General features: G+C 43.6%; 1 protein-coding gene across 3 annotated transcripts in view; it reads left to right on the top strand.

The window, feature by feature from the left end:
• ints11 (integrator complex subunit 11) overlaps positions 1–11,328 on the top strand; it is a 43,368-nt gene that overhangs the window by 2,124 nt on the left and 29,916 nt on the right. For all 3 annotated transcript variants that reach the window (XM_069918758.1, XM_069918757.1, XM_069918759.1), the window contains exons 2-3: positions 485–562; positions 653–750. In XM_069918758.1, coding sequence (XP_069774859.1) covers positions 535–562; positions 653–750 — 126 coding nt within the window. In that variant the 5' untranslated portion in view covers positions 485–534. The remainder of the gene's footprint in view (positions 1–484; positions 563–652; positions 751–11,328) is intronic.

Raw genomic sequence — 11,328 nt, 5'->3', positions numbered from 1 at the left:
GGGAGAGCCTGTCTCTTCTGATTTGTATAAGGTAACAAAGCTGAGGAATGTAAGAAACCATAGCACCATTTTTTTTGTTTTTACACACAGCTATTACATAAATAGTTGTTAAGATTAAAACTATTGTTTTAACAAGGATTATGAGAAAGGACAAAGGGATATGATTAATTCCAGTTAAAGTATCAAAATGCTTTTATAGCATTATTCTATTGTTATATTATTCCACCAATTATTAGATGTTTATTATAGGTTGTAGTTTTATGGATCAATTGTGTGTACATACACTTTCAGATGTTAAATATTAAATATTGATTAGGTTCAAAGTGTGAAATGGCGATAGTACTTTTCCTTCTCCTTCGATATGTGGACATATCTTCCCCTATTCATACCTTCAATGAGGAGATCCACAGCTGGTGATATCTTGTGTTGTATTTTGCTTATATTATGTTCTTTTAACTTAACCAATTTGTTTTACAAATTTTAGGATGAGTGGCTGACTTAACTCAGATCTGGCATAGGGATTCCTGGTTAAAAATGCCTGAAATAAAAGTCACACCTTTGGGTAAGAAATACAACATTAAGCAAAGTTATTGCATAAGAATTCATGGTGTAAACAGTTCAGAAGAAAAAAAAATCCCTTGTTCTTTTTCAGGGGCTGGCCAAGATGTGGGTCGTAGCTGTATTTTGGTTTCAATTGGTGGGAAAAATGTGATGCTGGATTGTGGAATGCACATGGGATACAATGATGATGTAAGTAAATGTAATTAATGAAGACAAAAGAAAGCACGAGAAGGTTGTAATCATTACCTTATCATTATATAAAGAGATATCCTATGTGTTACTGGAGTGAGTTTATTTCTTGCCTCGTTAATCTTTCTCTTAAGACAGATTTCTTGAACATTGCACCTCTGGGGTCAGTATTCCGATATCTAAGACATTCCAAATTACCAAAAACTCTGTAAATGAGATATAAAAAAACAAACCTGATGGAGGGTCTCGACCCGAAACGTTGAAATTTCCTTTCCCCCATTGTTGCCGCTCAACCTGCTGATTTCAAGAATTTTGTTTTTGGTGTTGGCAGTTGGAGACCATAATGTCTTTCTGAGAGGGAAGGAGATTGGAGAAAAAAAAAAGTTCTCTTTTCATTCACTCAGCTGATGTGCATTGAGACAGGTTACACAAGAGCATATGAAATAGCTTCAAGGTTATGAGATCTTGTGCAGTGCATGTGTTTGTTTATATTCCTAGTAACACTGTTCACTCACTAAGAAAATGCAATGGAAATTCGAGCTTCAGTGCAACTCTTCATTCAAAAGTGAGATATTGGTTTTCCATTACTTTTCACTGAGCCTGCTGAGACTATGACAGCTGGAGATAGAAACCCTGCACATGTTTGATCAGATTTGCTGTATCCCGTACAAAGTTGGAGAAACATTAAATTAACTTAAACTTAAATTAGTCATATAATGATGCTGACACATTGCGTTAGTTCAACTGATCTAAAAATGTTTTGCCATTGATTTTCATTTGTACTCAGCATCTGATGCCTCTCATGTCAGTGTTCAGCAATAGTTGGCCAGTATTTTTTTTTTTTTATTTTTTATTTTTCACACCATAAATCACATTAGCCATGATATACACTATTTCTTTTTCACATATATACAGTGACTTTTTCTCCCCCCCCCCCCCCCACTCCTCCCAAGCCACCCCCCCCACCCCCCCCTCTCATCCATTTTAGGTATACAATCTAGGTTGCATTAAGCCAGTCAGACAATGTTGTCATTCAACAAAAATACACCAGAAATTCTACTGAGTCCATTCTTTTCTTTCCTTCTCCTTCCATCAACTTAGGTAATGTTTGTCCCCGGTAGGTTTTCGCTATTGTATTTAATGTAAGGCTCCCATACTTGTTCGAATATTTCAATATTATTTCTTAACCTATATGTTATTTTTTTCTAATGGAATCCATTTATTCATTTAAATTTAGTAGTTTCTTCCTTTTAATTTGGTTATGTATTCCATTAATATTTAAAGTCATATAGTTCAGCGTAGCCCTTTTATATTTTGTTTATCTTCTCTTTCCGTTTTTCCATCATTTCCTTTCCTCCTTTTCCATTTCTGTTTTCTTATTTTCAACTCTTTATAAGACAACATTCCTACAACATCCAACATTTTCCTTATTCTCCTATTTCTATCTTCTTTATCCCCAATCTCCCCTTCCCCTCCTGAGTTGTCCTTTATCCCTTGTCGGACAACCACATCTCCCCTCTCCATTTGGATTTGCGAATCCACTCGCAAGCGTCAACTGATTTTGCAGTGACTGCTATTTCCCCCCACCCCGCCCCCCCAGAAAAGATTTCACTTTTCATATGTCACAAAGGTCACTCTTTTAATTCCCTCCTTATTCTCTCTATTCCATTACCTTCCCTTATTAATTCTTGTCTATACTATCTATATTTTCCTCTAAGTACAGATACATTCACGTATGCACATTGTCTCTATTCACTCTTATACCTCTTTACCCGCATACATATCAATCGTGATCATTTTAACTCTCATTACCCGTCTTCCTCCCTCAGTCTATTTTTGTAATTGTTCTGCAAATTTTTGTGCTTCTTCTGGATCGGAGAATAGTCTGTTTTGTTGTCCTGGAATAAATATTTTCAATACCGCTGGATGCTTTAGTATAAATTTATACCCTTTCTTCCATAAAATCGCCTTTGCTGTATTGAACTCTTTTCTCTTCTTTAGGAGTTCAAAACTTATATCTGGATAAATGAAGATTTTTGCCCTTTATACTCCAGTGGTTTGTTGCCCTCTCTTACTTTTTCCATTGTCTTCTCCAGTACCTTTTCTCTTGTAGTATATCTTAGGAATTTTACTACAATAGATCTTGGTTTTTGTTGTGGTTGTGGTTTAGAGGCCAATACTCTATGTGCCCTTTCTATTTCCATTTCTTGCTGTAGTTCTGGACATCCTAGGGTCTTAGGGATCCAATCTTTTATAAACTCCCTCATATTCTTGCCTTCTTCATCTTCCTTAAGGCCCACTATCTTTATGTTATTTCTTCTGTTATAATTTTCCATTGTATCTATTTTTTGAGCTAGTAGTTCTTGTGTCTCTTTAGTTTTTTTATTAGATTCCTCCAATTTCTTTTTTAAGTCTTCTACCTCCATTTCTGCGGCTACTGCCCGCTCTTCCATCTTGTCCATTTTCTTTCCCATTTCTGTTAAGGTCGTCTCTATTTTATTCATTTTCTCTTCTGTGTTGTTTATTCTTTTTCTTAAATCATTAAATTCCTGTGTTTGCCATTCTTTAAATGACTCCATGTATCCTTTAATAAGAGAAAGTACCTTCTTTATCTTGCCTTTCTTTTCTTCTTCTATTTCACTGTACTCTTCCTCTTCCTCTTCTTCTTCCTCTGGGTTGGCCATCTGTTGTTTCTTTGTTGCCCTTTCCTTCTCTTCTTTCTTGTTTCTATTGTCTTTTGTGGTCTCTTCTTGCTGCAGGTGTTCTGCAGCTGTCGTTGCCGGCTGTGGAGATCGACTCCCCAGCTGGTCCCCCCTCCCGTCGGTGTGTTTTTTTTCATGCGCGGTTGCGCACTTTTACTCGGCTCAGCGAGCCATTTTTGTAGTCCATTATTTACCGACCTGAGGGAGCGGGTTTCTCTCTCCGCAGCGGGCCTCTTCGGACAGGTAAGGCCTTCACCTTTTTCCTCCTTTGTCTTCTCTTCCTCTCTTCTTACCGTTGCTTTCGATTTTTCTTTTTTTGTCGCCATCTTCTTTCCACCTTTATACTCACTTTTCTGTAACTTTTATTTCTGTGCCTTTGTGTTTTCCTTTGTTTTTCCCGACTTTTCTGGAGAGGGCTGGAGTTCACCGTCCGCCCACTACTCCATCACGTGACTCCCTCCCAATAGTTGGCCAGTATTGATGGATTCCAGTTGCCCTGATACTGCTTTTCCATGCTCACAGTCTCCAGGTGAAACCCTTCACCATGTTCACCACTGTCAGGGAAGGAAGAAAATGAATTTTCAATGACATGCTGCACTTCACGGTTTTGTACGCTCAAGGTAGACTTAGAATATGACAGGAAATCACAAAAGTAGGTTGTATCTGAAAAACAGCACACGATAGGAAAATTTTAAGGAGATCAGCAGCCCCAAATCCATAAAATACACCCAAAAGAGTTCAGAAGCAAAATCTTCATTGTCCAGTGTTATTTAAACCATCCTCTGATGCAAGTTCAGTTGCGAACATAGATTGGAGATGGGATCTTTGAGCTTTCTGCTCTGACTAAATATATTTTATAGGGAGGATTCTATTGTCCAAATTATCCAATATAAAAAAAGTCCTACAGAGAAAAATCCTGCCTTTTAAGATGTAAAATGTATTTTAATGTGCCCTTTACAGCATGCAATGTTCAATTTAATAGTAGAATCCTGCACAGTTTTTGTGCTACAAGGTGTACTATTGTTCTGTTCAGTCTTTATTTCTTAAAATTAGATGTTTCATGTTCAATTTTTCTGCTGCCCATGTTCCTGATGATTCATTCTGCGGGGATGTTTTCACGTCCTTTGGTACCTGGTTCATTTGTAAGTCTGCAAGAATGAAGCTCGAATATTTGAAAATAAAGAAACATATTAGTCCTTTCAGAAGCACGTGAACTTCCATTCATAGTCACTGGATAATAAGAAAAGGGATGCTGGTCAACCAAGGACACAGAGGAAATCGTTAATTCCCAACTGTTGCAATGACGCAGTCTGGTTGTTGAACAGAAAGTCATCTGATCTGCCTGGCTATTTCTGACTTGGAGTTGTTATTATTTATTGTGGCTGTAACTCCTTCCTGATCTTTCCCACTTAATTTGAGGGAAAGCTAGCAGTGTTTCTCAGCTGAATACCAGATTTCAGATTTATTGTTAGAGTACATTCATGACATCACATACAACCCTGAGATTCTTTTTTCCTGTGCGTGAGGCAGAATTACCACTTATTGATAGTGCAAAAAAAACTTGACTAAGCATACACAAGCAATGAAATAAAGAAATTGACTGCAATACAGAGAGTTAAAAAACAATTAAATGCAAAAGTAAGAGTCCTTAAATAAGTCTCTAATTGAGTTTGTTGTTGAGGAGAGTGATGGTGGAGGGGGAACAGCTGTGCGAGACGTGGCACCTACACCTCTTTCTTGATGGTAGCAGCGAGGACAGAGCCTGTGCAGGCGGTGTGGATCCTTGATGATTATTGCTGCTCTCCAAAGGCGGCCTTCCCTGTAGACGTTCTTGATGTTGGGGAGGGCTGTGCCCATTATCTTTTTCTTTGGCTTGGCTTCGCGGACGAAGATTTATGGAGGGGTAATGTCCACGTCAGCTGCAGGCTCGTTTGTGGCTGACAAGTCCGATGCGGGACAGACAGACACGGTTGCAAGGGAAAATTGGTTGGTTGGGGTTGGGTGTTGGGTTTTTCCTCCTTTGTCTTTTGACAGTGAGGTGGGCTCTGTGGTCTTCTTCAAAGGAGGTTGCTGCCCGCCAAACTGTGAGGCGTCAAGATGCACGGTTTGAGGCGATATCAGCCCACTGGCGGTGGTCAATGTGGCAGGCACCAAGAGATTTCTTTAGGCAGTCCTTGTCCCTCTTCTTTGGTGCACCTCTGTCTCGGTGGCCAGTGGAGAGCTCACCATATAACACGACATTGGGAAGGCGATGGTCCTCCATTCTGGAGATGTGACCTATCCAGCGCAGTTTGATCTTCAGCAGCGTGGATTCGATGCTGTTGGCCTCTGCCATCTCGAGTACTTCAATGTTAAGGATGAAGTCACTCCAATGAATGTTGAGGATGGAGCGGAGACAACGCTGGTGGAAGCGTTCTAAGAGCCGTAGGTGATGCCGGTAGAGGACCCATGATTCGGAGACGAACAGGAGTGTGGGTATGACAACGGCTCTGTATACGCTAATCTTTGTGAGGTTTTTCAGTTGGTTGTTTTTCCAGACTCTTTTGTGTAGTCTTCCAAAGGCGCTATTTGCCTTGGCGAGTCTTGTCTATTTCGTTTATCCTTGCAACCGATGAAATGGTGCAGCCGAGATAGGTAAACTGGTTGACCGTTTTGAGTTTTGTGTGCCCGATGGAGATGTGTGGGGGATGGTAGTCATGGTGGGGAGCTAGTGAAGATTTTGCTTGCAATGGAGAGCAGCGTGATTCCCCTGTAGTTTGAGCAGTCTGATTTCTCGCCTTTGTTTTCGTACAGGGTGATGATGATGGCATCACGAAGGTCCTGAGGCAGCTTTCCTTGGTCCCAGCAGAGCTTGAAAAACTCATGCAGTTTGGCATGCAGAGTTTTGCCGCCAGCCTTCCAGATCTCTGGAGGGGATTCCATCCATGCCTGCTGCTTTGCCACTTTTCAGTTGTTCAATTGCCTTATATGTCTCTTCCCGGGTGAGGACCTTATCCAGCTCTAGTCTTAAGGGCTGTTGAGGGAGCTGGAGCAGGGTGGATTCTTGAACTGAGTGGTTGGCACTGAAAAGAGATTGGAAGTGTTCTGACCATTGGTTGAGGATGGAGATCTTGTCGCTGAGGAGGTCTTTGCCGTCTGAGCTGCGCAGCGGGCTTTGGACTTGGGGTGAGGGGCCGTACACAACCTTTAGAGCCTTGTAAAAACCCCTGAAGTCGCCAATGACCGCGCTGAGCTGGGTTCGTTTGGTGAGGCTAGTCCACCACTCATTTTAATCTCCCGGAGTTTGCGCTGAAGATGGCTGCATGCACGACGGAAGGCTCGTTTTTTTCTCTGGCCAGGACGGCTTTGCAAGGTGAGCCTGGTGGGCAGCTCGCTTCTTTGCCAGCAACTCCTGGATTTCCTGGTTGTTTTCGTCAAACCAGTCCTTGTTTTTCCTGGAGGAGAAGCCCAGTACCTCTTCAGTGGATTGCAGTATGGCAGTCTTCAGCTGATCCCAGAGGGTTTCAGGGGACGAGTCCGTGAGGCAGATTGCATCCTCGAGCTTTGCTTTGAGGTTTGCCTGGAAGTTTCCTCTCACTTCGTCTGACTGCAAGTTTCCAACATTGAACCTTTCTGGGGGCTTTACTGTTCCTGGACTTTGGCTTGAAGTGAAGGTTGAGCTTGCAGCGAACCAGCCGGTGGTCAGTGTGGTATTCCGCGCTGGGCATGACCCTAGTGTGGAGCACATCTTGTTTGTCTCTTTTTCGCACCAGGACGTAGTCCAGGAGGTGCCAGTGTTTGGATCGGGGATGCATCCAGTAGTCTTCAGGCTGTCAATCTGCTGAAAAAGGGTGTTTGTAATGACAAGCCACTGTTCTGCGCAGAGCTCCAACAGGAGGCGCCCGTTGTCGTTGCACTTGTCGACACCATGCTTGCCAGGATTCCTGGCCAGGTTTCTGAGTCTTTACCGACGCGAGCGTTGAAGTCGCCAAGGATGACAACCTTGTCAGCTGTAGGGGTGCTTGAATAGGTTGCGCAGATCAGTGAAGAACTTGTCCTTTTCTGCTGGTTCCGCCTGGAGGGTTGGAGCATAGACACTGATGAGGGTGATGCGATGCTTGCTTTGAAGGGGGAGTCGCATGGACATGATCCGGTCCGAGTGGCCTGTCGGGAGGTTTTCGAGTTTGGAAGCAATGGAGTTCTTGACCATGAAGCCTCCACCAGATAGGCATTGTTCATCCATAGGCTTGCCAGACCAGTAGAGTGTGTAGCCCGGGCTGCGTTCTTGGAGGCTTATATTTTGCAGGGATTTACACTCAGGGGCATTGTTGACCCCAATCGGCCCTTTATATACAACCCACTAGTGTGGTATTGTCAGTGAAATTGTAGGTGTTGTTGTCTTAGCAACCCACACAGACAAACGTGTATAACGCACCACCAGGTCAGGAACAATTGCTACCCCTCTACCATCAGTCTCCTCAAGAACAAACTCAATCAGGGACTCATTTAAAGACTCTTACTTCTGCACTTGATTGATCTTTTTATTCTCTCTCTATTGCAAAGTCAGTTTGTTTACATTTGTTATCTGTTTACAGTTCTTTATTTGTTTACATTTCTATGCTGTGTCCATTTTTTTTGCACTATCACTTATAGTGGTAATTCTGCCTCGCCGATAGGAAAAAGAATCTCAGGGTTGTATGTGATGTCATGTATGTACTCTGAAAATAAATCTGAAACCTGAGTTGAGCAGAGGGTAAGAATGCAGCCCTCTGGTGCTCCGGTTCTGATGGAGATTGTGGAGGAGATGTTCTTACCAATCTTCACTGTTGTGGTCAGAAGATGAGGAAATACAGGAGCCAGTTACACATGGGGGACTATTGTTAATTGAGTAAAGGAGAGTCCAGAGGAAATTTCTCTAGCAGAAGGCTTTTAGAATATGAGATGCTTTTCCACAAAAGGCATTGCATTTTGACAGAACCTCTGATGAATCCTTGCAGCAAAAGAACCAGTGAGATTGGGCATCAATCATACTGGTGCCCAGGAAGAACAGAGTGAGCTGCCTCAATGACTGTCAATCAGTGGCACTCATATCTACTATGATGAAATGCTTTGAAAGGTTGGTCATGGACAGAATTAACTCATATTTAAATAAAGAGCTAGACCCATTGCAATTTGCCTTCTGCCACAATCACTCTACAGCAAATGCAATATCACTGGCTCTCCACTCAGCCCTGGATCACCTAGACAATAAAAACACATACATCAGGTTGCATTTCAGCGACTACAGCTCAGCTTTCAATCCCATCCCCTCAGTACTGGTCCAAGCTTCAAACCCTGGGCCTCCCTCTGAAAATGGATCGTTGACTTCTTCATTGGAAGTATGAAACAGAAACAGTGTCTCCTCCTCACTGACAATCTACACAGAAGCATTTCAAGAATGTGTTTAGCCCACTGATCTACTTTCTCTCTTCACCCATGACTGTGTGGCTAGGCACAATTCAAATGCTATCTTCAAATTTACTGATGACACCACGGTTGTTGGCACAAAACGACAACGAGGAAGCGTACATGAGTGAGATAAATCAGATAGTTGAATGGTCTCATAACAACAACCTTGCATTCAGCATTATAAAAACTAAAGAACTAATTGTGGTCTTCAGGAAGGGGATACCAGGAGAACACAAACCAGTCGTCATCGAGGGGCCAGCAGTGGAAGGGGTAAAGAACTTCAAATTTCTGGATGTCAACATCTATGAAGATCTATTTAGAGCTCTTCGTGTTGATGCAATCACGAAGAAGGCTTGCGAATGGCAATACTTTGTTAGGATTTTGAGAAGAATCGGTATGCCATTTTCAAATTTCTACCGAGTTCTGACTGGTTGCATCACTGTGGAGGTACCAATGCACAGGACAGGAAAAGACTACAGAGTTGTGAACTTGGTCAGTGTCATTATGGGCATTAGGCTTCACTCTATTAAGGACATCTGCAAGAGGTAAGCCTCTCAAGAAAGCAGCCTCTTATCATCAAGGACCCTCACCACCCAGGTTGTGCCCTCCTCTCACTGCTATCATCAGGAAGGGAGGTACAGGAGTCTGAAGACGAGCAACCAATAGTTCAAGAACAGCTGCTTCCCCTCTGCCATCAGGTTTCTGAATGAACAATGAACCATAGACATGACCCCAATTTTTCTATTCTTTGATACAATTTTTTTTAATAGTGTAGTTACGGAAATGTAATTTATAGCAATTTTTGCACCCGTATTACACAATCTTTGGCTTGGCTTCGCGGACGAAGATTTATGGAGGGGGTAAAAGTCCACGTCAGCTGCAGGCTCGTTTGTGGCTGACAAGTCCGATGCGGGACAGGCAGACACGGTTGCAGCGGCTGCAGGGGAAAATTGGTTGGTTGGGGTTGGGTGTTGGGTTTTTCCTCCTTTGCCTTTTGTCAGTGAGGTGGGCTCTGCGGTCTTCTTCAAAGGAGGTTGCTGCCCGCCGAACTGTGAGGCGCCAAAATGCACGGTTTGAGGCGATATCAGCCCACTGGCGGTGGTCAATGTGGCAGGCACCAAGAGATTTCTTTAGGCAGTCCTTGTACCTTTTCTTTGGTGCACCTCTGTCACGGTGGCCAGTGGAGAGCTCGCCATATAACACTATCTTGGGAAGGCGATGGTCCTCCATTCTGGAGACGTGACCCACCCAGCGCAGCTGGATCTTCAGCAGCGTGGACTCGATGCTGTCGACCTCTGCCATCTCGAGTACTTCGACGTTAGGGATGAAAGCGCTCCAATGGATGTTGAGGATGGAGCGGAGACAACGCTGGTGGAAGCGTTCTAGGAGCCGTAGGTGATGCCGGTAAAGGACCCATGATTCGGAGCCGAACAGGAGTGTGGGTATGACAACGGCTCTGTATACGCTTATCTTTGTGAGGCTTTTCAGTTGGTTGTTTTTCCAGACTCTTTTGTGTAGTCTTCCAAAGGCGCTATTTGCCTTGGCGAGTCTGTTGTCTATCTCGTTGTCGATCCTTGCATCTGATGAAATGGTGCAGCCGAGATAGGTAAACTGGTTGACCGTTTTGAGTTTTGTGTGCCCGATGGAGATGTGGGGGGGTTGGTAGTCATGGTGGGGAGCTGGCTGATAGAGGACCTCAGTTTTCTTCAGGCTGACTTCCAGGCCAAACATTTTGGCAGTTTCCGCAAAGCAGGATGTCAAGCGCTGAAGAGCTGGCTCTGAATGGGCAACTAAAGCGGCATCGTCTGCAAAGAGTAGTTCACGGACAAGTTTCTCTTGTGTCTTGGTGTGAGCTTGCAGGCGCCTCAGATTGAAGAGACTGCCATCCGTGCGGTACCGGATGTAAACAGCGTCTTCATTGTTGGGGTCTTTCATGGCTTGGTTCAGCATCATGCTGAAGAAGATTGAAGAGGGTTGGTGCGAGAACACAGCCTTGCTTCACGCCGTTGTTAATGGAGAAGGGTTCAGAGAGCTCATTGCTGTATCTGACCCGACCTTATTGGTTTTCGTGCAGTTGAATAATCATGTTGAGGAACTTTGGGGGACATCCGATGCGCTCTAGTATTTGCCAAAGCCCTTTCCTGCTCACGGTGTCGAAGGCTTTGGTGAGGTCAACAAAGGTGATGTAGAGTCCTTTGTTTTGTTCTCTGCACTTTTCTTGGAGCTGTCTGAGGGCAAAGACCATGTCAGTAGTTCTACAAGTTCTACACTGACCTGCGCAACCTCATCCAACGCACCCCTACAGCCGACAAGGTTGTCATCCTTGGCGACGTCAACGCTCGCGTCGGCAAAGACTCAGAAACCTGGCCAGGAATCCTGGGCAAGCATGGCGTCGGCAAGTGCAACGACAATGGGCGCCTCCTGTTGGAGATCTGCGCAGAACAGCGGC

This window comes from Narcine bancroftii, chromosome 2 (assembly GCF_036971445.1).
Source record: "Narcine bancroftii isolate sNarBan1 chromosome 2, sNarBan1.hap1, whole genome shotgun sequence".
NCBI classification, from domain to species: Eukaryota; Metazoa; Chordata; class Chondrichthyes; order Torpediniformes; family Narcinidae; genus Narcine; species Narcine bancroftii.
The sequence above is the reverse complement of the archived record's forward strand: the minus strand, read 5'-3'. Positions and strand labels throughout refer to the sequence as shown.